This window comes from Capra hircus, chromosome 11 (assembly GCF_001704415.2).
Source record: "Capra hircus breed San Clemente chromosome 11, ASM170441v1, whole genome shotgun sequence".
Classification (NCBI taxonomy): domain Eukaryota; kingdom Metazoa; phylum Chordata; class Mammalia; order Artiodactyla; family Bovidae; genus Capra; species Capra hircus.
This window is the reverse complement of record NC_030818.1, coordinates 77,915,323-77,942,254: the sequence shown is the minus strand read 5'-3', so window position 1 is coordinate 77,942,254 and position 26,932 is coordinate 77,915,323. Positions and strand designations below refer to the sequence as shown.

Here is a 26,932-nt window from a genome sequence, read left to right as displayed (position 1 = left end):
GAGAGGCCTGACTTCAAGGCAGGGCTCTGCCACACCTAAGGCTCTGGCCAAGCGCCCTCTCAGCTCTGTCCTCTATGTTCCCATCTGTGAAAGGGGGGTATAATCCTAGGGCTCTGCTGGAAGACTGGATTGAGGGCCAAGGCAGGGAGGTGGCATCAAGTCCTAACTCTGCCATTTGGGGCTGAATGAATGCGAATGAATCACCAGACCCCAAACATCAGGCTCTTTATACACAGAATGGGCCTGATGCCAGGGCCAGCTTCCTAGGGCACCACTTCCCAAGCCAGATCCACAACGGATCCAGAAAGCAATGTGGTGAGTCATGACCTTTAAAAAAAAATAGAAAATATCTATCCATGTAAAGGCTAATCAATTCCTGGCATTTAATACATTCTCCAAAAAAGAGCTAGTTGTTATTATTCCCAATGGAGGCAATAGCACTGACTATTATCACATTGCTTAAGAAAAGACTGACAGAAGGTCAAAAGACTCCGGGGTTTCTTTCAGGTGCTCAGCTCTCCTCGGATTCAGGAAGGAGGCCCCTGAGTGCAGAGCTGGGGATGGCACTGGGGGGCCGAAGTGGGGGTGACAGTCAGTACCTTGCCCGACAATCTGCTACTGAAGTAAAAGCAGGAAATTAAAGGCAGCCCTTGCCAACCCCAAAGAGCATTTTCCTACCCAAAAACGGAGCAGCTTTGCTAAGCACATCCTTCAGCCAAAGGCTGGCACAAACCACGTAAGCCGATCTCAGTCTGAGGGCGAATAATATGCAGTTACTCAGAACAACAGACAGGATGAGTTCAAACAAATACAGCCCAACACGGCCCTCGGGCTGCCCAAGGCTGATAATGAACTTCTCCCAACATGATCTCACTATGGTTCCCTCAGGGACACTGACCTCCTCCCAGGTCAAGGCCAGCATGGGGCTGGGAGGAGCCTGACTCCTGGGCACCAAGGAGCTGCAGGGCCTCCGGCTCTTGTCTCCCATCTCCCTGAGCACCTGGGATCTTTCTCAAGTCTGGCTCCTTGGCCCCGCTAGGCTGGCCTCACAGTGACCCTGTGACCACATGTCCCCATGCACCCACCCTCACCGTCACACAGGAGAGGAAGCCCTGCCGGCAGTGGGCAGAGCTCTCTGGACCGCACTTTTCATGCTGTTCAAGTTGAACTTGCCTCTGCCTCATCTCTCTTCGGCTCTAATTTCTTTCTGGAACAGGACTTGCCAGACGGGCAGAGACAACGTCACCCTGGGTCTGCAGTCCAACTCTGTGGAGGCGGAGAGGCAGAAAGACGGGGCCGTGACATCTAAGCCACTTACCCTACACGAGAGCCCCAAGAGACCGGTTGCCATCACTACCCTGTGCTTCCGCTGCAGAAAACTGGCGGAGAGGGATAAACTGCCAGGACTCCAGCCCAGGCAGTTGGCTCCGAGGTCTCGGACAGGATTCCGAGCTCCATTTGCATCCCAGCACCACTGTTCCCCAGTCCCCTGACCGCGGGCAAGGCATCCGGCCCCTGCAGACGCCAATCTCTTTAATGTGTCAAGCGACGTGACAACGCCTGCTTGCGGGGTGAGCTGTCAGTGAGATCCGGGAGACAAAGGGCACGGTATACCACCTGGTGCATAGTAGGTGCTCAAAACCAACAGTTCCCACCTTGCTTCTTGCTCATTTCAGCCAAGAAGTGAGGGTGCTGGGGGAGGCGGTGATGGTGCTGAGTCTGTCTGGCTCCCGTCTCCTTCTGGTTGGGAGGTCCTGCCCACCGCCTTAGCCGGTGCCCGCTGGAGGGGCCTGGGAAGCTGAAGTCTTGCTCTCTAGTCTCATCTAGCCTGCAGCCCCTCCCCCACCTCAGGGGGCTCACCATGGGGACTCACCGGCAGCTCACTGACTAGCTGAAGGAAGTCAGAGGGCCAGGAAAGGAGATGGAACATTAGAGTGCCAGAATCAGGACAAGGGGCCTTCAAGACCACAGCTAGCTGTCTCTTCTTCCCCAGTGCACGTGCGTGTGCACATGTGTTCACGCATGTGCACACAGAGGGAACCACAGTCTACACAGGGCTTACTCTACCTCCTTCCATCACTCTCAGCACCTTAGGGGTCATCAGTCCCCTCCAGCCTTACCTGGAGGCAGGGTCAAGGTAAACAGCCCCACCTTCAGGGCAGTGGAGCCCCGGCCACGCGAAGCAAGTCACAGGCTCCATGATGAAATGGACAGAGAACCCAGGCCTCCTGGGCTGGGTTCAGGATGCCTGGGCTGCTGAAGTGTCAGGGTTGGGGTGGCAGGCTGCCAGGCCTCTGTAGAATGCTGGGGGCCCACCCTGTGACCAGGGAGGGGCAGGCGATACCTGGGCCCAGCCCCAAAGACCCAGGAGATGTTGAGGATGAACAGAGAGCCAGTCTCCCTGAGTACTCAGCGATGATCTAGGGAGATGGGTTTTCTCCGACCCCCAGGAGAGAGGGAGGAGCCCGGAGCAAGCCAGATGGGGGGCGCCCCACCCAGAAGGGGAGACGTACCGCATGATGCCCAGAGGGTCCAGGGCCTCCTCCTCCTCTGAGGATTTCCCTGCATCCCCGTCCTGGTGGCCCAGCGTGGGGAGTCCCTCATCTTCCACTTGATCCTGCTGCTGGAAGAAGTCCAAAGCATCCTCGTCCCCTGCTTGGCTATCTGTGTCCAGTACTGAGACATCCCTGCTGCTGACATCCGCGGCCCCGGGGGACCTGGTGCCTGTGGAGGGAGACAGAGATGGTGCCTGGCACCTCCTGGCACTCAAGCTCCTGCACCAGCACCCAGGGCTGGAGGCCTCCTGACGCGTCCTGGGACTAGGATGGCAGGTCTGTGTGGGTGAGTGTAGAGGGGGAGATCAGCAAAGCGTGGGGTGCTGAAGTTACAAGCGGGAGCCTCAGAAGAGAGACAGCAGTTCCTCAACCTCTGTAGCCCGGGGCCTGTCAGGACTATAGACTACAGTCCACAGGCTAATGGGAGACCAGACAGTGTCTGGGGTCCTCACAGAACAGCTCCAGAAACGACGTGCACGCGGTGGGGCACGTCGGGGAGCTCTGCCTAGCCAACCACTGATGAGACCTGCTCTGAGGGTCTGGACTATGAACTCCATGAGGCACAGTGAGCAGGTAGAAGATTCCAGAACAAACTGGGATGGCATCACCACAAACTGGCTTATGTAAGCACTTCTCAAAGTGTGGTCCACCGGCGGGTGTCCACAATGAGGCAACTACAGAAACAGGGAACAAGATCCAGAAACTTCCATAGCACCTTGGAATGCTTGTCTGCGACAGATCGGGAATAAAAATAGTTAGCCTTTCCCCCACCGATGGTTTGAGAAGCATGGGTTTAGAATGCTTGTTTAACTCGATCCAGTTACTGAACAGCGTATTTTTGAAAGCAGTGAACTTCTAAGATGTATCACCCTGTGGGTAAAGAACCCATCAGCATGCCACAGAGTGCCTGGCACACAGGATATAACATGTACACTGATATGACATGTGGAACTAAGTGGTATTGATTATGTCATATTACGTTATGCTTTGTTATTTTATTAAGACAAATGTAAAATCCTTTGCAAAATCTCACGACCCTTCCGTTTCATGGGGTAAGCATCACACGAAGAACATTTTTACAGGTATGTTCAGTTGCTGAGTCGCATCCAACTCTTTGCGACCCCGCGGACTGTAGCCCACCAAGCTCCTCTGTTCATGGAATTTTACAGCAAGAATACTGGAGTGGGTTGCCGTTTGATAGGTATAAATCATTTAAATATTGCAAAAATCTCATGTGAGAGATCCTAATTGTAGCTTCATTTTAGAGATAAGGAAACCGAGGCACAGAGAGGCTGTGCCTCTCTCAGACCACCTGATCCTGCTTCTCCATAAGTGTGTGTGTGCATGTGCACGTGTGTCTGTGTGTGTACGTGTGAAGGGGAGCTCTGGAGGGGGCTGGCCAGGAGGGGAACGGGAGGGGTCAGACTATGGGGAAGGCCCCTGGGTGAGCCCCGTCCAGCACCCAAGCAGTCCGTCCTCTGGGGCTGGGTCCCAGGCCCCTTCCACCCACCACCACAACCTCGGCCCAAGCATGGCAGTGAATGAGGCCCACATGCCTCAACAGCCTGGCCGAGATCTCTGGGCTGCACAAGGTGCTGTGGACCCCCCCCAAGCCAGGGCAGTGAGGCCTAGTTCTGGGCCAGGGGCCCGGAGGGATTTGGGACAGGGCCTCAGGTACCTAAGAATTCCAGCAGCTCTGGGCTGCCTGCCAGCTCAGCATCCTTGGAGATGCAGCGCAGAATCTCATCGAACAGGGCCTTCCGCTCCCGGATGTCACCCTCCCCAACAAACAGGACCTTCCTGGGGAGTGGGGGCAGGCTGGCCGTCGGGTAACGACTGCAAAGTTTCTGGTAAAACTCCTCAATGTCACTGTACTTTTTGGAGACCTGGAATGAGAGGAGCAGGTGGTTTCCTGAGGGAAGAGGGAAAGCAGAGAGGGCTGCACCCTGCCCCTCAACCACAACAGAGATCCCCATGAGGGCCGGGCTCCTCGGTGGACCCTCCTCTGGGACCAGATGCAGGTGCCTCCCACCCGACCCTCTGCCCCACGCCCTAAGCCTCCTGATCAACACTGGGCACAAGCCGTGAAGTCCCAGTGGCCCAAAGGAAGGATGCAATCGTGGTGGATTCAGGGCCCTGTCACTGGTCTGGGTAGAGACACTTGATACAGGGACTTGGCCCGCAGGTGACTATGACCTACACCTCCATTCTGGGCTTCTGTGCATTAGCAGGGTGACCTCACGGTCTGGCCAGCTGTTAGGTCCTCTTCCAGCAACGAGTCACCTTTTCTCTGGGTCATTCTCCTGTGAGCTAGCAAGAGCCTTCGACAAAGCCGGTCCTTACAGTGCTTAGATGGTGGAGAACAGATATTGCAAGGCTGGTTTCTGGTCCTGGGGCCAGCCAGGACCCCTCTGCACACCGGAACCTCAGGGAGGCAGGCTGGGGCTCCTCCTGGTTGTTAGAAGGTGGTCCTCGGCTGTCAGAGTCACCCCGGGTCACTCGGCTTTCTGCGGAGCTGGGGAGTGACTGCTACGGCCTCTTAGCCTCTCCCTGGAACTCCCCTTACAGCTAAGGGTTCGTCCACTCATCAAGATCTTGCTGTGTGTTTACTCCGTACGGGGACATCCAGGGTGATCTCTGTCCCTGAGGCTCCAGGTTTCCAGTTCAGGGAGCAGCTGTAGGACTGGGGATCAGCGCCATCACTGTGGTCTGTGTAAGCCAATGCAGGCACTCAGAGAAGTCATCCTGTCCATGCCACACCCCACAACAGCCCAGTGCCCTCCCCTGTCCTGGACTCCTCTGTGCTTTCCCCACACATTGGGCCTGTCCCCTCAATTCCTTGGGAGCATTAGGGATGAACACAGATATTCCCACTTCTGCTCCCAGACCAGGGCTGTGCGCCCAGCACACACTGAAACGCTGCCGTGGCTGATGGGCTGTGGGGAGTTTGGATGCATTCAGACAAGGGACACCCAGCATTCCAGTCGCTCAGCTCTGTTGGAGCACACAGCCCTGGCTGTCGAGCATGGGCATCAGAGCCCCCAGGCTGGGAGAGTTCCAGATGCTGGCATGTGGCTGGAGTACTGGGAGACTTCAGGAACCCCAGCGGGGAGTCATCTGAGACAGGGGACTGTGGCCTGCAGTTGTCATCACAGAGCTTGACTCAGGAGCTTTGCTGAGAACAGCTTTCAAGGAAGGCTTTCAAGGAAAGGTAAGAGCATACTTTCACAAAAGTGACACAGGCTCCAGCTCCTGGTGGTTCCCAAAACCTGACTCCACCAGGTTGGGGGGAAGAGTGCCCTCTGCAGGCCTGACTGCTCCATGCAGGCCAGGCTACCAGGCCCACCAGGATCCAGGTTCTGGGAGCCAGCTGTGGGTCTCCAGGGCGCTGGTAGTACGGACAGCCTAGGGTACCACCCCATCTCGGGCCCACACTCATAAGTGCTCCAAAGCAAGGGCTGCCACTCCTTTTGAGGAACAGAAAGCAAAATGCTCATTGTTTTTTAAAGCTAAATCATGAAACTTCAAAGAAAGTTCAGGTTTTGGGTTACACCCCCAGATCTCATAGGGTGTAAATGCATGCTTGGCTCCCACAGGTGGTTCAAAATGTTTGAGAGGCAACTCCCTGCACGGGCACCCTTGCACACAGCTACCCACAGGGCAAAGGTATCACTGGTCAGGACAAAGTGGCACAGGTGTGACCGTGGAGGTGTCAGAGGTGTCCCCACACACCCTGGCTGGGAAGGCCAGCCAGGACCCAGCGTGTTGGCTGGGCCTTTCACGGGCCCCCGAGTGCTGCCTCTCCATCTTGCCCAGGGACTTGGGCCTCAGATATCTCTTCTTTGCTCCCATCTCTGAAAAACATGGGTACACTAAGCTCCACTGGGGTCAAATCAGATTTGAACCCACCCAGTGGAACAAAGCTGCAAACCACCCCGTGGAACAAAGCAGTTCCTACCTGCTATCACGTTGCACCTTGGTTCTCACCAAGAGCCTGTTTAAGAAGCAAATGAAAAAATCACACTCTTGGGCACTTTCCAGGATGTGCTGAATGTCTCTTAATCAAAAAAACTGTGCCATAACTTATCTCTTAGAATTTCGCACGTGAAGTGTTAGTTGCCCAGTCGTGCCTCTTTGCAGCCCCACGGACTATATAGCCTTCCAGGCTCCTCTGCCCTTGGCATTTTCCAGGCAAGAATACTGGAGTAGGGTGTCATCTCCTCCTCCAGGGGATCTTCCAGACCCAGGGATCAAATCCGCATCTCTTGCGTCTCCTGCGTTAGCAGGCAGATTCTTTACCACTAGCAACACCTTTTTGCGCTGAGGCAATCGGGTATTCTCTTGGCTTCATGGACTTGTACACGTAATTCCTTTCCCCGGTTTGAGAGATGTTCTCCACTATCATTTCTTTAAATAAACTCTCTGCTCACTTCTCTCTCTCTCCTGCTTCTGGGATACCCCATATCCTAAGGTTGCCTTTCCTAAGAGATTTGGATAGTTCTTGTAGAATTTTCTCTCTGTTATTTTGAATCTTAATTCCCTTTCCTCTTCTAACTGTATCATTTCTAGATTTTTATCTTTAAACTTGCTAATTCTCGCTTCCATATGGTCTTCTCTACTTCTAATCCTTTTCTAAAGTACGTATTCTTCATCTCACTTCTGGGGTCCTGCAGATCCAGAATTTGTGTTTGGTTCCTTTTTAGAGTTTCAGTCTCTTTGGGAAAGTATATCTTCTCATTAACTTCATCCCTGAGTTTTCTTATTGCTTGTTGAACTTCTTCATGACAGTCGTTTTGAATTCTCTATTAGGCTGCACTGTTCTGGGTCTTTAAATTTGGTTTCTAGAGAATCATCATTTTCTTTTGTGCCAGTGTTACTGTGATTCTTCATGGTGCTTGATGAGTTCTTCCTCTGCTGGGACATTTGAAGCATGAAACACCTTTCTTCTTTAGATAAAGCTTTTTCATTTTTTAAAATTTGATTTCTAACAAGTCAACAGGTGAGAGGCTTTTCTCTTTTTTCCAGCAGGTGGCGCCACAGCACAAGTTTTTGGTTTTCTGGGCTCCCAAAGCACTGCAGATGGTGACTAGGGCCATGAAATTAAGACTCTTGCTCCTTGAAAGAAAAGCTATGAGAAACATAGACAGCATATTAAAAAGCAGAGACATTACTTTTCTGAAAGGTCCATCTGGTCAAAGCTATGGTTTTTCCAATAGTCATGTATGGATGTGAGAGTTGAACCATAAAGAAGCCAGAGCGCTGAAGAACTGATGCTTTTGAACTGCGGTGTTGGAGAAGACTCCTGAGAGTCCCTTGGACTGCAAGGAGATCCAACCAGTGCATTCTGAAGGAGATCAGTCCTGGGTGTTCATTGGAAGGACTGATGCTGAAGCTGAAGCTCCAATACTTTGGCCACCTGATGCGAAGAACTGACTCATTGGAAAAGACTATGATGCTGGGAGGGATTGGGGGCAGGAGGAGAAGGGGACGACCGAGGATGAGATGGCTGGATGGCATCACTGACTCGATGGACATGAGTCTGAGTGAACTCCAGGAGTTGGTGATGGACAGGGAGGCCTGGCGTGCTGCAGTCCATGGGGTCACAAAGAGTCGGACACGACTGAGCGACTGGACTGCACTGCCTCTAGTTACACTAGAAGACTGGCACTTTCCAGCCTCCAATGCCCCTGGTGGAGCCGGGCCTGGTGCCCCTGTTGTGCCTCCATGGTTGCTGGTGCTCTGTTGCCATCACTGCCTAGGACACGGAGGTGATGGGCCCTTCCGCTGTGCCACAGGCTCGGCCTCCCATGGGAGCGGGTTGGGCTGAGGTCACCTGCACTTACGCCGTGTCTGGGGTTGTCAGGTTTAGGGATGCCCCCACTGTGGTTGGGGGGTAGGGAGGCTGGAGCTGTGGGCCAGCCCTGCACCTGGAGGGATGGGGCTGCAGGCCCTCCTGCCCAGTTCCTGGGGCTGCAGGCGGGTGATGAGGCCAGGAGGCTGGAGGTGTGTGTGCCGCCTCCCTGATGCCACTGGGTTCCGGGGGCTGTGGGCTTGGCCCCCAGGGCTGGGGATCCATGACTACATGCACCGCGTCTACTATGCCCCCAGCTCCACCTCCTCTGTGTGTTCCGAGCGGCCCACCTCTAGACGGACAGATGTGCGGGACTGCTGCGGGTGTTTACTGGCTCTAGACTGATGGAGAGAGACCAAGGGAGTGTCGCATCTGCCTTAACGCTGATGGCTCCACCCGCTCTTCACACCACAGGTCAGCTCTGACCTCTCTCCGAACCCTTCCCCTAGGATGGCTTAGGTGCCCCCCTCAACACCCCCACAGCCCCTGCCCCCGTCCCCTGGGCTTCCGTCTCTTCACAGATCTGTCTCCCCACAGATGGTCAGCATCTGATTCACTGGTGTCCTTACTGCCAACGCACTCTGGCATCCTCCGATTGAGGGCTGGCTAGAGCATTGCTTGCACCCTGCTGCTACCTGAACCCTAGTGGGAGGCGTGTGTGTCTCCTTGGACCTCTGGACCCTGGGGAGCACCCTGCCAGAGCGCCTAGCTCACCAAGAACTGGACGACGTCCTCGGGCCTGTGCTTGGCCGACTTGAACGCAGCCAGCCGGGTGACCACCAGGATCTGGTACTCCACGTGCCCTGACATCATCTTGCCCCGCACCTCCTGGTGCTGCGGCACGCTCAGGTCCAGGCCCGTGTGGACATTCTGAACTCGCCTGCCAGAAGGAGAGAAGGCAGAGGAAGGTCAGGTTCAAGTCAGCAGGCTTCTCGAGCGAAATGCTGGTAAGTCCTCAGGGGGTCCCGCAGGCCTGGGTGCAAGGCTGCTCCACTGGGCAAGTCCTCAGAGGTCCAACTCCAGGCTACCCACCCCACCACATGCCAGCCCCTCCTGAAGCCTGGCTCCCCAGGCCAGGGCCCCACCTGTGGGTCCCTCAAGAACGAAGGCCTGTTCTCAGCAAGAAAACAGGTGACAGTAGAGAAGATGGGGCTGTGGAAACAGCAAATTCTTTGCTCTGATGGTAAAGAATCTGCCTGCAATGCAGGAGACCTGAGTTTGATCCCTGGATCAGGAAGATGCCCTGGAGAAGGAAATGGCAACCCACTCCAGTATTCTTGCCTTTGAAATCCCATGGACAGAGGGGTCTGGCAGGCATTCGTCCATGGGGTTACAAAGATTCAGACAGGACTGAATGACTAACGCAGGCTTCGAGTGGATACTTGGCAAAACGTTACAGCTCTTTGAGAATTTTTAAATGCTACACAAATGCAATGGATTGCCCAGTGAGCAAAGAAGTGAAGAAATGCTTCCCCTGGGGTAAGAAAAAAGGCTAAATGTATTCCTCTTTCTGGGTGAGGGTATCATGGAGACCTGAGCACATAAACATAACCCACACAAACACCTAAGACAGGATGCGCTGGGCACACCGTTATCAGGGTTCAGACCCACCCTCTGCAGGGCAGGGCTTTCAGAAGACAAGAAAGGGGAGGGCCCAAAGGGTTGGGCTGCCAGGGCTGCCCTTCCCTGCCCTGAACTCTGTCCCAATCCGACACGTGACACCCTGCCCCCTGCACTCCTTCCACACAGGTCCCCCCCTTTCCACACCGGGCAAGTGACACCATACCACGATGCCATTTGTCACCAGCTGGGAGGACAACCCACCACACAGCCACTTACTACCAAATGTAGCAACCTCTACACCCATGAACATTTTCACAGGGTGGAAGGCAGGGGTTCCCAACCCTGGACCACAGATGGTTACTGGTCCAGGTTAGAGACCTGCCCGCACAACAGGAGGTGAGCAGCCTGCAAGCAAGGGAAGCTTCAACTGTGTTTACAGCTGTGTTTACGCATTACTGCCTGAGCTCTGCCTCCTGTTGGATCGGGGGCAGCATAATAAATGTAATAAGTGTAATGAGACCGAATCATCCCCAAACGATCCCCACCCACCCCCACCCCGCATCCCTGGAAAAACTGTCTTCCACAAAACCGGTCCCTGGTGCCAAAAAGGCTGGGGACTACTGGTACAGTGAAAGAAAGTGAAGGCACGAATCACTGAGAAAGGCCCGGGCGAACCTCCCTTCAGGTGAGTGTTAAATAAGTTCAGCATTCACGTGTCACTTGGAAAAACAAATGATCAGCCCTCCTTTCCTTTCGCCAATGACCAGATGAGTGTCCTGGCCTTCCAACCGGGCGCTAAGACCCTCTGCTCCTGGCGCTGTGTGTGGTGTCCCTGCGAGACAGTGTGACGGACACAGGACGGCAGAGGGGACGAAAGGCAAGAGGCACCCCCGCAGGCTCTGCTGTGGGGACCTCGCCTGTCTAAGGTGCTCCCGCAGCCCTACAGAGGGACACCACCACTGAGACCCGCTTCAACTCACGGAGTGTTCTGATCACTCAGTCATGTCTGACTCTTTGCGACCCCATGGACCATACAGTCCATGGAATTCTCCAGGCCAGAATACTGGAGTGGGTAGCCTTTCCGTTCTCCGGGGGATCTTCCCAACCCAGGGATCGAACCCGGGTCTCCCACACTGCAGGCAGATTCTTTACCAGCTGAGCTATCAGGGAAGCCCAAAGTCAGGGAGTGTGTTAGTTGCTCAGTCGTGTCTGACTTTTTGCAACCCCATGGGCTGCAGCCTGCCAGGCTCCTCTGTCCATGGGATTCTCCAGGCAAGAATACTGGAGTAGATTGCCATTTCCTTCTCCAGAGGATCTTCCCAACCCAGGGACTGAACCCTGGTCTCCTGCATTGCAGGCAGATTCTTTACCGTTTGAGCTACAGGGAAGCAGACACAAAAAGGGAGTCAGCTGTACTTGGGCTCAGTGGGTCAGAGGCGGAGCCAGGGTTCACTGCAGGCTGCCCGCCGCCTTCCCGCTGACCCGCACCTCCTAACAGTCCCGCTTACTGCTCCGTTTCGGAACACCACACCCGACAGGTTCTCCAGGGCTTCTATCTGTGGACACCCCCCCCCCCATTTCCATTGTACCTCTCGTCCTGTCATGCCACCCCAGTTGAGAGGTCCTGCCCCACGGCTGGGATCACAGACTCAGCCTGCTCCCTTAAACCCGCCAGTTCTCCAGGTCCTGGGCACCAGAGTCCGGCAGTGGCAGGCCACTGGGATAAACGCACAAACACGCTGACTAAAGCGTTAGTGGCTCAGTTGTGTCCGACTCCTTGTGACCCCCATGGACTGTAGCCCGCTAGGCTCCTCTGTCCATGGGGTTCTCCAGGCAGGAATACTGGAGGGGGTTGCCACTCCCTTCTCCAGGGGATCTTCCTGACCCCAGGAACGAACCCCAAGTCTCCTGCACTGTGGTTAGACGTGTTGACTGGCCCCACTTGAAATTCATGGCCACAACCGGCAACCTGTGGTGCTCGGCCGGGCAAGCCCAGCTTGAGCTCAGTCTAGGGGATTCTCCAAGTGTGGTCCTCTCCGCATGAGCCCTACATGGGAGCTTGTGAGAAAGGCAGATCCAGGCTCTGCTGAATCAATCCTCACGTTAACAAGCCCCCCAGGGGACTCTCATGCCCCTAACCCTAATCCACTCTGTGTCCCATTCTCCTCAGGCCCCCAGGGAAACTTTTTTGTGAAGGGCCAGATAGCAAATATTTTAGGTTTTGCAGGCCACCGGGTCTCCATTACCACCATACCCAACTCAGCCACTGCAGAGCAAAAGTGGCCACAGACAGTACATTCAGTTCAGTTCAGTTCAGTTCAGTCGTTCAGTCGTGTCCAACTCTTTGTGACCCCATGAACTGCAGCACACCAGGCCTCCCTGTCCATCACTAACTCCCGGAGTCCACCCAAACCCATGTCCATTGAGTCTGTGATGCCATCCAACCATCTCATCCTCTGTCATCCCCTTCTCCTCCTGCCCTCAGTCTTTCCCAGCATCAAGGTCTTTTCAAATACTTAGACCACCGCATCAGGTGGTCTAAGTATTGCAGTTTCAGCTTCAACATCAGTTCCTCCAATGAACACCTAAGACTGATCTCCTTTAGGATGGACTGGTTGGATCTCCTTGCAGTCCAAGGGACTCTCAAGGGACTCTCTTCTCCAAGGGACTCTCTTCACCAACACCACAGTTCAAAAGCATCAGTTCTTTGGTGCTCAGCCTCTTTATAGTCCAACTCTCACATCCATACATGACCACTGGAAAACCATAGCCTTGACTAGATGGACATTTGTTGGCAAAGTAATATCTCTGCTTTTTAATATGCTGTCTAGGTTGGTACATAAACTTGATTTAAAAAGTGAGTGGGGGGCAGGCTTTGGCCCATGGGTGTAGTCTGCCCACCTATACCCCAGACCAAACTTCCTGAACTGTGATGTGCCTTCCCAGTCATGTCCGACTCTTTGTGATCCCATGGACCGCAGGCTCCCTTGTCTATCACCAACTCCTGAAGCTTACTCAAACTCATGCCCATTGAGTCGGTGATGCCATCCAACCATCTCATCCTCTGTCGTCCCCTTCTCCTCCTGCCCTCAATCTTTCCCAGCATCAGGGTCTTTTCCAATGAGTCAGTTCTTCACATCAGGTGGCCAAAGTTTTGGAGTTTCAGCTTCAGCATCAGTCCTTCCAACGAATATTCAGGACTGATCTGCTTTAGGATGGACTGGTTGGATCTCCTTGATGATGTCCAAAGGCTAACTCTCCCTCTCCTCTTACTCCCAAGGTATCTCATGGCCCCTCTCTGCTCCTCGAGGCTCTGGGACCCCTGCTCTCTCTCTCTCTCGGTTCTCCAACCTCCCTGGCCACTCCTACTCAGCTTCCCTGGATGGTCTGCAATTCTGCCCCAAGTGCCCACCTTAGACCTCTTCTCTCACTCACCTTCCCCAAGGAGCTCAAATATGTTCAAGGTTTTAAATCCCATCTATGAGCCAGTGATCCCTCATTCCTCTCTGATCTGGACTCTCCCCTCAAAGCCACACTCCTCCCAGCTGCCTGCCCGACGTCTTCACTTGGCTGTCAGAAAGCTTCTTAACAAACATGTCCAGACCAATGGTGATTTCACCTTCCTAAACCTGCTCCATCCATAGCCTCCTGGGCTGGTCCACTGCAATACCCCTCTTTCAGGAACTCAAGAGAAGTCTTGTAGTCAATCTTGACTCCTCTTTCTTGCTCTAATGGCCCACATCTAATCATCAGCAACCCCTGAAAGCTCAATCTTCAAAATAGAGCTAGAACCCAAACATTTCTAAGCTCTTCTGCCAGCATCAGCTCTCACGTGGATGACTGCCAGAGTCTCCTGAATGGTCTCCTCACTGCACCCTGCTCGCCTCCCTTCTGCTCAGCACAGCGGCCAAAGGACCTTTCTGGACTCCAAAGCAGGTCCTACCACGCCCAGAGCCTCACTCCAGCCTGGGGAGCCTGTCCTGACTGTCCCCTGCCTCCAAGCCCCCAGATGCGGTAAAACTCTGCACCACATCACCCAACTCTCTGCTGGCTCACTGCACTGCAGTCACACTGGCCTCCTGGCTGGTGCGCAAACATCTCTCTGCCCCAGGATACTGGTTCCTGCTGTCCCCCCTGCCTGGTACCCTGTTTCTTAAGATTTCTCTTTCACTTGTCAGGGATCTACCCAGCTGCCACTCTCTATCAGAAAGACACTCCTGGACCACACCATATAAAACAGCATTCACTCCTCCAACCACCCCATTTCCCTACCACTTTATTTTCCTTTATACCATTTATCATCCCTGGTGCACTATACATTTACCCATCTGCCCCACGAAAGCTCACAGGAGGGACTGTGTGTGGTTCACTATCCTAGAACCGCTCACCTGGCCTTCACCACCAGCACCTGCATTTGTTAAGAAGCCCTGTTCAGGTGGGGCAAAGAGGGAAGCCCCCTCACTCCCTTCCCAGGCTCCCAGCACCAAGCTCACACCCGCACTGGTCTGCCCACGGCCCTGCTCACACCTGCCAACCTCAAACCTCCTATCCGCACAAAAGGGAACAGGCTCAGCGAAAGGAGGTGATTCACACGGCACGAGGGAAACCTCTTCTGCCAGCAAGGACACGACCAGCCACCACGGAGAGGAGACCAAGCAGGTTCTGACATCAGAACCTTAAAGAATCATACTTTTCTAGACCTGAAGCCACAAAGTTGTTCAAATTACAGCCGGAAAAATTTTACATTCATTTATGTAAGAGACTGATGTCTTAGCCTAAGATTTTGTGTAGGGGGAACAAGGGTAGAGTGTGTGGAAACACTTGCAGAGAGTCACTTGACAGATGTGACTAAGGGGGAGACGGTAAAACCAAGCCCACCGCAGCCTTCAGCGTCCCTCATGTACTGAATCCCCCAGGCCTGAGTCAGGGACCCTCTGGAGGCCTCTGCGGTAACTGCACTTTTCCTGGGCTACCTGTTAGGCAGCTGCCACCTGTCCCCTTCCCTTCCCCTGGAGGACCTGGCTTCACGCACCCCCACCTCGCAGAAGCCGGGTCACACCCTGCCCTGTGTTCCCATGGCAACCTAAAGCCGCAACCCCACCCCCCCCACCCCGGCTCAACAGCTGTCCTCCGCCCGTTTCCCCTGACGGGCCGAGCCTGGTCTGATTCACCCCGTCCCCAGTGCCGTGCCCCGGACCTGGCACACAGTCAGCGCTGCCACGATGCATAACTAGATCTTGGAAAAGAAAGGAAGGCAGGTCAGCGGGAAAGGGGTGAGGAGAAACCCCTCTTTGACCACCGTGCAGGATCAGCCAATCCAGGCCTTCCACTAGTCTTGGATGAGTTCGTTACCCTCTAGGGACCACAGTTTCCCCATCTGTAAAACCGGGAAGGGAGGCGGGCGGCCTCTCCCGCAGGGCCGGGGAGCGGCCGAGCCCAGGTCCACGGCCAGCGGCGCTGGGGACGCTGGGCGCCGGGCGGGATCCTCAGGACCCGCCGCCTCCTCCGCCCGGGACACCTAGGGCCGCGGCTCCGGGCCCTCCCGACTCTACGCCGCCCGAGATGCGGCCGGGGCGCGGGGTCTGGCTCACCTGGAGGTGACGAGCACCGCCGGGGACTGCATGACGGCGAGGGGCTCCGGGCGGGGCGTGCGATCACGCGACCGCGGGCGCCGGCGTCGCCGCGTCCTCGCCCCGCCCGCCCCGGCTCGGGCTCGGGCTCGGGCTCGGGCTCGAGCTCGGGCTCCTGCCTGGCCCGCCGCCTAGTGGCCGCGGCGCTCGGCCGGACGCGGCCGTGATTTCCAGGCCTTTCTGGAATTCTGGGCGGAGATTCAGGGCTGAGGACCGTGAGCAGGTCGGCGCTGCTGGAGGCCCCGGCCGCGCCGAGCGCGCTCCCGTCCCGAGCCATCCCGAGGCGCGCGCGTCCTGGTTTGGGTCTGATGGCCCGGCGTTGTTAGAGACAGCGCCCCGTTCACTTTTAGGAGTGCCCCAAGCGTCCCGCTTCCGGATGATAAATCATTCGGTTCTGCTTCCTTGGGGAGAGTTTTGGGGAAACAACCCAACCGTGCACAGGGTCCCAAGGATGCTCTGAGAGATGTTTCCAGCGTCAAACGAGGTCAGAGAACCCATCAAACAAAACGAAACACTCTGTGCGGGGTGATCTAAAGAAACAGCAGTCTGACACAGCCCCCCCCCCCAACCCCGGAGGACTTAAAGGGGCCAACAGGCCCTTCCCAGCAAAAGCTTCTGAGAACTGGGTTTCTTCTTCCTCACTAAAGAAATGTTCTGAACCTTGTTAAAACTGTAAGGAAGACTTTATTCAAGGCTGTTGCAACAGGAGTCAAGACTTTGCCAATGGGAAGAGTTCAGGCTCAGCCCTGAATACAGCAAGGACAGTGGGACTGGAGCCAGGGGCAGGGGGAGGTCAGTGATGGAGGTACAGGGAGCCAACGGTGAGGATCCTTGCTGAATCCTAGCCTGAAGGCAGGCTAGGGGCTTAGAAGACACAAACGGGTGGGAGGGGAGGAACTTGATCAGATACCAAGGGTGATCAGATATCAAAGGGAGAGAGCCTTTCTCAACTGACTTAGCAGGATTCTTGCTGAGACTGGGCTGGGCAGGCCAGAGACAGGGCAGGCACCAAGGTCAAAGGCCCAGTTGAGAAGAGGGCTCAGAGGAGCCTACAGTTTGGTCAAGAAGACGGTCTCTGTCTCCCAAAGTTTCCGTCTCAGAGAGCTGCTAAAATTACCCCCACTCCCTGCTCTCCAGGCACCATCCCCTCCTTTCCTCCTTTCCTAATGACACCTCCTTCCCCATACTGCTCCCTGCCCCCCAGCTCTAAGAATGCTTCTGCTGGACTGCATTCTCCCAAAATGCCAGCCTCCCACCCCTCCTGCACCACCCTGGAACTCTAATCACCAGTGTCCCAGCTCTTTGCAACCACCTGTAAAACACTTGGCTCAGGGCCTGGCTCACAGTGACATCAGAGTCGTGTGAGTGTTTGTGTTGCTAAGTGCTAAGTTACTTCAGTCAGGTCCGACTCTTTGTGACCCCATGGGTTGTAGCCCACCAGGCTCCTCTGTCCGTGGGATTTTCCAGGCAAGAATACTGGAATGGGTTGCCTTTTTCTACTCCAGGGGATCTTCGCGACACAGGGATGGAACCCATGTCTCTTTTGCCTCCTGCATCGGTAGGTGGGTTCCTTACCAGAAGTGCCACCTGGGAAGCCTCCGTTGCTCTAACGTTGAGCAACTAAAATGACAGGTCTCTCTGCTTCTGCTACTAGTCAGAGTTCCTCACAAAGCCACTCTCCTCTCTCCCTCATGACCTTTTCATTCATTCATTCAACAGCTATCTACTGGACTGGGCCTCTGTTTGGGGGCCTGCGGAGGCTCCTGAGCTATTGGTGGCAAGGACACCATGGCCCAGGGCTCCGTCTGTGGACTTGCTGCCTCCAGCTTCCCCTTTCCTGTCCTCTCTTCAAGGTTCTAGCTCCTTCCTACTGTCTGCTTACTCCCCTTTGTCCACTGAGGGTCTTCGGGGAGCCACAGCTTGGTGGGTGATGGGTGTCCCTGTCCTGGCTCCCATGGCCGCCTTTGGGTCCACAGCTGGAGATCCTAACAGGCAAGGTCACAAAACTGTTGGAGCTGAGAGTTACGCTGAGCCTGTGGAGGGTGCAGACTTGAAGCACACACGTCCCAGGGCAAGCACAGGTGGGAGCTGCAAAGAATGGGACCCTGCACCCCCAGGGGAGCTGGTGGCATGTCGGTCACCTGTGCCTTGCAGGCAAATGAACCTCACCCCTGGCCCCAGGCTTCCCTAGTGTGCACTGAGGGGGGACTTGGCACACCTGGCGCCTGCCGAGAACCACTGGTTCCCCATGAAAGAGTGAGGCCATCCGGAGAGCAATCCCATTTTCTGCCTCTGTGGGTCCCACACGCCCCTCTGGGGCTCCAGCGGATAATTGCATACAATGCATGGAATGTGGAATCTAAATTTGATATTTTCTGCTTCCTGCCTGACTCAAGGAGCCCTTTCCATGGCTGAAGCCGCAGTAACGCAAGCCACATTGCAGGGAAGCTGACAGTCCCCCTCCCCACTGCCCGGGGAGGAACGCTCCAGGCCTCAGTCACCCCCTGCCCCAGGGAAGTCGCTGCACCTCAGGGCCAGTGGGATAAGTTAGAGGCACCACAGCCCACAAGGAGTCTTATCTGAGCTCTGGTCAACCTTGCCCTGGTTCCTGGTGGGGTGGGACTTCTGAGGACCTGCTGATTTGTCTCTGTTCTCTATAGTGATGCTTTAGCGCTCCAGTGGGGAGCTGGGGACCCCAAGTCAAGCAAGGCCACCACCTCATCTGTCCCTCAGCAAATGCTCCTGGGCACCGCTCTGGGGCTGGGACTTTATACCAGGCCCAGAGGATGCAGAAGACACAGGCCTCCCTGGCAGGGCTCACACGCCAGTCAGGGACCCTTGGAGATGCCAATGCAAGTGCAGGCCCACAAAGTGTAGAGAAGGGCACACAGCCAACTCATCCAGGGGTTGGAGCATACAGGAGCTCTTCCAAGAGGAGGCGGTGCCAGACTCAGGACATGAAAGTCGGTTTTGTCTCTTTGAGCCTTGGTTTTCTCATTGGTGAAATGGGCATGATGGAAATCTTTAATCCACAGCACTGCTGTTACTTAAATGAGCTCACCTGTGACTGAAATGAGAGGCGATGTATGGCAGACCCTGTAGGTGAGCTAGCCGAAAGCCAGTCATTCCTGTTTGCCTTTTACTACCATAGAGGCTGCAGTCCATGAGGTCACAAACAGTCAGACACGACTGAGTGACCGAACAACAGCCGTAAAGACTAGACAGGTACAGCATGCATGCTGCTAAGGAACCGCAGTCAGAAGATGCTTTGTGACATAATTCTGCCCATATACATGCAAGTTCTGTATGTATATGGGTAAAGGAAAACAAAGAAAACAAATTAGGTAAGAGCTTTACCATAGCGCCTGGCTCAGTAAATGCTGGCTTTTACAGCTTTCTGATTAAGTCAGTCCTGGTTTAACCCATCCAAAGACTGATCAAACCTGTCCATCCAGTCTCTCCTATGGAGAGGGTTTACCTTGCTCCAAGAAAGCTCTTTGTACCTTTCCAGTACTGAGTTAAAGAATTTCCTGCCTTAAAGTGTTGCGTTTGTCTGGAACTTCCCTGATGGTCTAGTAGCCAAGATTCCATGCTCCCAATGCAAGGGACCTGGGGTTCCATCCCTGATCAGGGATCTAGATCTTGCATACCTCAACTGAGACCTGGTGCAGCCAAATAAAATAAATAAATAAATAAATTTTTAAAAAGTGTCGCTGCTGTCACAGTGCTCTTGGGAAATTTCCCTGAACTTGCATTCCCACCAAGGGTATATATTAGAATGCCTACTTGTATCTCCTTTCACCAAGAATGCATTTTACATTCTTCAGTTTTACTAACCTGAGAAGTAAATAAAAATGGTATTGTTTTAATTTGCAATGATTTGCTGGTGACTTTGGGGATTTTGATGTTGTCACCCTGTATTTTTCTAACTCTTTGTGTCCTCAGCGATCAGGATAAGCACTTTGACTGCTGCTGCTGTTGCTAAGTTGCTTCAGTCGTGTCTGACTCTGTGTGACCCCATAGAGGGCAGCCTACCAGGCTCCCCTGTCCCTGGGATTCTCCAGGCAAGAAAAGTGGAGTGGGCTGCCATTTCCTTCTCCAATGGATGAAAGTGAAAAGTGAAAGTGAAGTCGCTCAGCCGTGTCCGACTCTTCGGGACCCCATGGACTGCAGCCCACCAGGCTCCTCCGTCCATGGGATTTTCCAGGCAAGAGTACTGGAGTGGGGTGCCATTGCCTTCCCCGAAGCACTTTGACTAGAGCTCTTCAACTCTTTATTCAAGCCAGAAAAAAATGTCTGGGAGGACAGGACCCAGCTGGGGCTCTGCCCTAAATTAAGGTATTATTCAGAAGTGGATCAGCTACCTAGGAAAGTGGGAAACAAAGGGGTTGCCGTGGCCTAAGGCCAAGTCCCCAGTTTTGTAGGCAGCCTCAACACTTTGCAGCCTTCGAGCCCAGCCTCCTGAAGATCTCACAGATGTGTTTGCCACGTGGACCAGAGAACCTGAGACAGGCCATCCAAGGTGAGGATACCGGGTCCCCAGGTCAGCTGTGTGGTGTTCGACACTCTGCTATGGGAACATGAGACATTCTGGTCCCAGGGTCCTCATCCTCTGGAGTGTCTGCAAGATCTCACATTCTAGACTTTGGGACACATCTTCTGGGTCCTCCAAGCCTGTTCTTGACCTCTGTTAACCCCTATTTTCCCAGGGAAAGAAGACAGTTTGGTTCTCTGTTCATTGTGTGACTAGACTAGAAACCCGGGGCTCCTACCTGACAAATTGGAGGACCCAGCATTCTGAATCACTGCACATTCTAAGTGTCACCAGTTTTTATTCTAAAAGGAGTTTGTTTTGTTTCAATCTCATGTGTTGACAAAGGTCTCCAAGAAAATCTAATGGAGGCATAGCTTCAGACTATTAATGTTCACAAGATGGGCAAGTCGACAGAGGGGAAATGCCTGGAAGACCACATAGAAGAGACTGGATGGACAGGTTTGATCAGTCTTTGGACGGGTTAAACCAGGACTGACTTAACCAGTTGACTTTACAGCTAAACCAGTAAAAGCTGTAAAAGCCAGCATTTACTGAGCCAGGCGCTAAGGTAAAGCTCTTACCTACTTTGTTTCCTTTATCCTTAGGTACACCTGACAGGCAGGAATCTCTGTCTCCATTGAAAGGTGGAGGATAACAAGTTAATTAACTTAAGGTCACAAAACTAGGGCACTATAAAAGTGGTTTGGAAGCCAGTGTTTATCATGACTCCACCTTCTGGTTTCTCTCGTGACCTCAGTGGAGACGTGTGGTCCTTGTCCCCTCAACTCCCAGGATACCTTAGAGCTCCAGGTAAGCTGGTTCAACCTCAGGGTCCCCGTGCAGAGCTTCCTGAGTCTTCTCCCAGACTGGCCTTTGTAAATCTGAGCAGGATGGGGGTTCAGCCACACTGTGGTGCTGTTATAACCAGTGACCAGCAGGTGGCAGTATCCACCAGCCCGCTGCCATTTGTCCCAACCCCAAAGGAAGGGCCCTGAGAAACCCTTGTGAAACTTCTGGAAAAGAAACTATTCCACTCCCTTCTTCTCAGCCCAGCTCCTCCCCTCACTCAAGGGTGGGGCCACGCCAGTGGCTGGTGACGGGCTGCAGCCCACCCCGGTGTGGATGCCAGAGCTGTTGCCTGGGGTAACCTGGGGGCAGACAAGCCTTGCATGGAGCATGGGAAATGCATCGCAGCCGGAGGAAGCCCAGACCTGGGCATCAGATGGGGCTGAGCTAGAGGCCTGTGGGGATCGTCCCACATGCACAGCCCCACCCCTGGTCTTTCCGGGGGGAGGTGGCTACAGCACATCTCTGGCTGAACAGGAAGCAACAGCTCGGATGCGGTGGTTGGGGTTGTCACCATCCCCAGCCCTCCCAGGGACACCTTCTTTGGGGACACAGCCCCAGGCTGATGCTGCCTCCTCAAAGCTAACCCTCTCCAGCTCTGAATACATTCCAAACCGGGGGGCTGGCCCCTACCTTGGTCCTTAGCACTGGCCCCCATCCTCACCCGCTTCCCACCTCTCACAGGTGGACCCTTGGTGGACGTTTGATTATTAGCCTCACTGGGGATCGTTATCAGAGTCTGGGGATCAAAAGCCAGGAAGGGCCAAGGGACTTGGGGTCTGAGGTTAGAGGCCAGATTTGAATTCTGGTCTCTTGACTCTCAGGAACCATCAACATTATAGCCCAGGGGGGCATCTGTTTTACTTCCAATATAGTGCTGGGCTGCAAGGGCCCACAGCCCCTAACGATGGGCAGGGCAGGGGCTGAGCCCTCAACCATCCTCTTCCTCTCCTCCAGGGTACCCAGAGCAGAGCTGGGCTGGGACCTTCCGAGACACACAGAGAGCAAAGACACGGGATCACAGAGGGGCCTCCCCTTCCCTGGCAGCTGTGATGCCAAATGCCAGGGTGCTGATCCTTTTCTCTCCTTGGGGACTTGGCTGCCCTGCATGGACAATGCAAGGCGCAGGGCAAGGAACCTTCTCTTGTCATCAGGGGCTCCAGGCTGCAGCAGAGTGGGTCCAATTTCCAGTGGCTCCAGCTGGTAGAATCCAAGACTGACTTCCCAAGTGGCATCAACCCTAGTGTGCCAGTTCACGTTCCCAGGTGACTCATGAACTTCTGTCAGCAGAGGTGCCTTTGAGAGGTGTAGTGGCTCTCCCAGGCACCGGGTACAGACTGCCTCACCTTCAGAGCTGTCAGGAGACTACCTGGGACCAGGAGGGAGCTCCCGTTCTGCAGGTACGCAAACAGAGCCTTGGTAGCAGTTTGTGAAGAGTCAGGCATCATATGAAAAGTTGGCCCAAAGAATCCCAAATATTCTTTTAGACATCCTGGAGTGTAAAGTCAAGTGGGCCTTAGGAACCATTACTATGAACAAAGCTAGTGGAGGTGATGGAATCCCCTCTGAGCTACTTCAAATCCTAAAAGATGATGCTGTGAAAGTGCTGCTCTCAATATGTCAGCAAATTTGGAAAACTCAGCAGAGGCCACAGGACTGGAAAAGGTTGGTTTTTATTTCAATCCCAAAGAAGGGCAGCGCCAAAGAATGTTCAAACTGCCGCACAATTGTACTCATTTCACATGCTAGCAAGGTAAAACTCAAGATCTTTCAAGTTAGCCTTCAACAGTACATGAACTGAGAACTTCCGAATGTACAAGCTAGGTTTAGAAAAGGCACAGTAACCAGAGATCAAATTGCCAACTTTTGTTGGATCATAGAGAAAGCACAGAAATTTCAGAAAAACATCTACTACTGCTTATTTGATTATACTAAAGTCTTTGACTGTGTGGATCACGACAAACTGTGGAAATTTCTTAGAGATGGGAATACCAAATCACCTTACCTGTCTCCTGAGAAACCAGTATGCAGGTCAAGAAGCAACAGTTAGAACTGGACATGGAACAACTTACTGGTTCAAAATTGGGAAAGAACTATGTAAAGGTTGTATATTGTCACTCTGCTTATTTAATTTATATGCAGAGTACGTCATGTGAAATGCCAGGCTGATGAATCACAAGCTGGAATCAAGATTGCTTAGAGAAATATCAACAACCTCAGATATGCAGATCACACCACCCAGGAAGAGGAACTAAAGAGCCTCTTGATGAAGGTGAAAGAGGAGAGTGAAAAACTTGGCTTAAAATTCAACATTCAAACAAACTAAAATTACGGCATCTGGACCCATCACTTCATGGTAAATTGAAGGGGAAAAAGTGGAAACAGTGGCGGATTTTATTTTCTTGGGCTCCAAAATCACTGCAGATGGTGATTGCATGCACAAAATTAAGATGCTTGCTCTTGGAAGGAAGGCTATGACAAACCTAGACAGCATATTAAAAACTAGAGACATTATTTTGCTGACAAAGGTTCATATAGTCAAAGCTATGGGTTTTTTTCCAGTAGTCATGTATGAATGTGAGGGTTGAACCATAAAGAAGCCTGAGCACCAAAGAACTGATGCTTTTTTAAAAAAAATTTAAATTTATTTATTTTAATTGGAGGCTAACTACTTTACAATATTGTATTGGTTTTGCCATACATCAACATGAATTGTGGTGCTAGAGAAGACTCTTGAGAGTCCCTTGGACAGCAAGGAGATCCAACCAGTCAATCCTAAAGGAAATCAGTCCTGAATATTCATTGGAAGGACTGATACTGAAGCTGAAGCTCCAATACTTTGGCCACCTGATGCAAAGAACTGATTCGTTGGGAAACATCCTGATGCTGGGAAAGATTGACAGCAGGAGGAGAAATGGACGACAGAGGATGAGATGGTTGGATGGCATCACCAACTCAAGGAACATGAATCTGAGCAAACTCTGGGAGATAATGAAGGACAGGGAAGCCTGGCGTGCTTCAGTCATGGGGTCATAAAGAGTCAGATACAACTTAGCTACTGAGCAACAACAGCAAATTCTTTCAAATCCTTGAATTCTAGGACCTGAGTCAGAAACGTGGTGGCCAGAGGAAGCAAATAGCTTCTGCAGAGGACAGGTGGGTGACCAGGTGCTCGCCAAGGCAAGGATCTGGGGGTGAGAGTGTGGGGACCGCTTCTCCCCACCCCAGCTAAGAAACACCCACCCCCCAACCAGGCTGCCTCTCTGTCCTCCCCCTGTTGGAGCCAGTCTCACCTCTGCTCTCTGAGGAGGTAACAGCTGAAGTCTGGAGTTCTTGGGATACTGAGGGGTGGCCTTCAGACTAATAAAGAACAGAAGTTGGAACTTGCAGCCCCTGGTTTTCTCCCAGCTGTCTCTAAGTTTCCTGAACCAGCTGCCCTCTGACTGCTGCATACCATGGGGGACTAGGAGGCCACCTTCAAAGTGTGCCGTGCAGCAGGTAGGGCACAACGCCTCCAGGCCAGGAGAGAGCACTCCCACCTGCCTGGCCCACCTACCAAAGGCCCCTGTGACCCTGGAGGAAGCCCCAAGTGAGCCCGGGGTTGGCCTGGCCCTGTGGGCCCCAGGAGGCCAGCCACCCACTCAGCAGAAGGCCTGATGGGGGGCCAGGAACTCCTAGTGTCATGTTCCCCTGTCCTCAGGGAGGGAGCCGTCTTCACTCCAGACAGATGCTCAGTCATGGCTCCCAGGGAAGCCCTGAACAGGGCATGGGAGACCTGGTCCAAGTCAAGCCCTCGCTGTGGGCCTGGCTTGCTGACAGGTCACTTCATGTAAACTTAGCTGTCAGACCACATGCTCCTACCGGCTCGTCCTGCTCTGAGCTCTGTGGCTTCTCCAGCCAAGGGCAGGCCCTGCTGCTGCCGATGACAGACTATGTTCAGTTGGCGAGCTCCCAGCTGATGCCAGAGGCAGGAGGGAGTCCTCAAGACGATGCTTTCATAAGCCTCACCTGGACCTGAGAGTTTTTTTTCTGCCAAGAATTTTCCAAAGAGCTTGCAGGGCAAGGCAGGACCTTCTGCCTCTCCACTGGAGCTGAGCAGAGTATTGCAGGTCACACCCCTACAATCCCATCTCCGCTGTGAGCAGCCAAGGGTTGGGTACAGACAGAATGACTCCAGGCTCTGCCATTCACCAGGTTACCTGCGGAAGGTGTTACATTTCTCTGTGACTCAACTTTCTCTGTTGGTAAAATGGGTACCCTAATGTCTGACGGGCTTTCCAGGTGGCTCAGCGGGTAAAGAATCCGCCTGTAATGCGGGAGACACAGGAGATGCAGGTTTGACCCCTGGGTCGAGAAGATCCCCTGCAGAAGGAAATGGGAACCCACTCCAGTATTCTTGCTTGGGAAATCCCATAGACAGAAGAGCCTGGCAGGCTACAGTCCATGGGGTTGCAAAGAGTTGGATACACTGTAGCAATTGAGCATGCATGCACGCACCTCACAGGACAGAGCAGTGGTGAGACGTAAGTGCCATGAGATCATTTAAGCAGTTAGCAACATGCCTGGTACTTGGTGGAGAAGGAAACGGCAACCCATTCCAGTATTCTTGCCTGGAGAATCCCATGGACAGAGAAGCCTGGTGGGCTACAGTCCATGGGGTCACAAAGAGTCGGACAGGACTGAAGTGACTTAGCAGTAGCAGCTGGTACTTGGAGAACCATAATTATCATTTAGTTAACGGTAACCATTGGTTACCATCATTATTTGAGAGGAAGGAGAGGGAGCCAGGCATGAGCCAAGCTTCCTTCTGCCTCTCTCCTTTCTGAGCTCTGCTTCAATGTGGTCACTGCTGGTCAAAAAGACCCCCAGGCCCTGCTTCCCATCAGTTTACTTTTTTTATTTTTGCCAGCATCAGGGCTTAGTTGTGGCACTTGGGTTAGCTGCTCTGCTGCATGTAAGACCCTAGTTCCCCAACCAGGGATCAGACTGGTGTCCTCTGCACTGCAAGGCAAATTCTTAGCCACTGGACCGCCAGGGAAGTCCCCCATCACTTTACTTTGAACCACCTAACAGTGCACCATATATTCAGGTGCATTTATGCATGTGTTTACCATCCCTTACGAGAGCTCCGTGCATTTGTCCTGTGTGTTGCTGAATTCACAATATGCGGAAAGCCACTCATGGTTAAGTGTTTACAGGAAAGAAGAGATGAATAGAGGAATGGCTAAATGATGAAGAAATGCACTGTTGTCTGACTTGACAGACCAAGAAACACAGGCGACAGTGGCTAAGGCCTGGCTCAAGCACACACGTGATGGGTGGGGCTCCAGCAGCAGCAGCCTGCCCCCAGCACTCTCCTCCAGAGCCTCCCAGTGCCTAGAAGCTGCTGCCTCCTCAGCCGTCATCACCCTAGGGATCCGGAACAGACTGCGAGGGGCGAGGCTCCGAGCCCCCTCTGTGCCCACCTGTTATCCTGGATCCACACCAACCTCCTGAATTGAGAATCTCCCCATTTTACAGATGAGGACATTCTGTCTCAAAGGAGCTTGCTGTCCCTGTTCCCCTAGGGACAGCAGGGGCCCAGGGATTCCAACCAACTCCTCATTCCTAAGCCCCAGAGTGATCTCAAGGTGGCGGTATCATGCAATCAACAAAGTTTATTTGGCACCTGCTCTGCCAGGCCAGTGCCAGGACCCTTCAGGTTCTTGCCTTCACACAATTGGAGGAACTGAAGCCCAGACGATGCAATGGGGTCTGGTTGTTAACAGCAAAACCAGGACAAGAACCAAGACTACCGGACTCCAGCTCAGAGATGCCAGAGTGTTTGCACAAATCAGGGTCTTGATGATATGCAAAACATCTAAAGACTGTTCACCGTGGTTGCACCCAGCAGGAAGGGAGTTCAAGAAAGACACCAGGGATCCAGTTGTGGCCTTCACAGAGACAGCTGTGG

General features: G+C 53.5%; 1 protein-coding gene across 1 annotated transcript in view; it reads right to left on the bottom strand.

Annotated features, from left to right (window-relative positions):
• Nucleotides 1-15,676, bottom strand: part of HS1BP3 (HCLS1 binding protein 3) — a 37,195-nt gene extending 21,519 nt beyond the window's left edge. Inside the window, exons 1-4 of the mRNA XM_018055593.1 lie at nt 15,561-15,676; nt 9,121-9,286; nt 4,234-4,441; nt 2,514-2,724 (exon numbers count right to left, since the gene is read on the bottom strand). Coding sequence (XP_017911082.1) covers nt 2,514-2,724; nt 4,234-4,441; nt 9,121-9,286; nt 15,561-15,592 — 617 coding nt within the window. The 5' untranslated portion in view covers nt 15,593-15,676. The remainder of the gene's footprint in view (nt 1-2,513; nt 2,725-4,233; nt 4,442-9,120; nt 9,287-15,560) is intronic.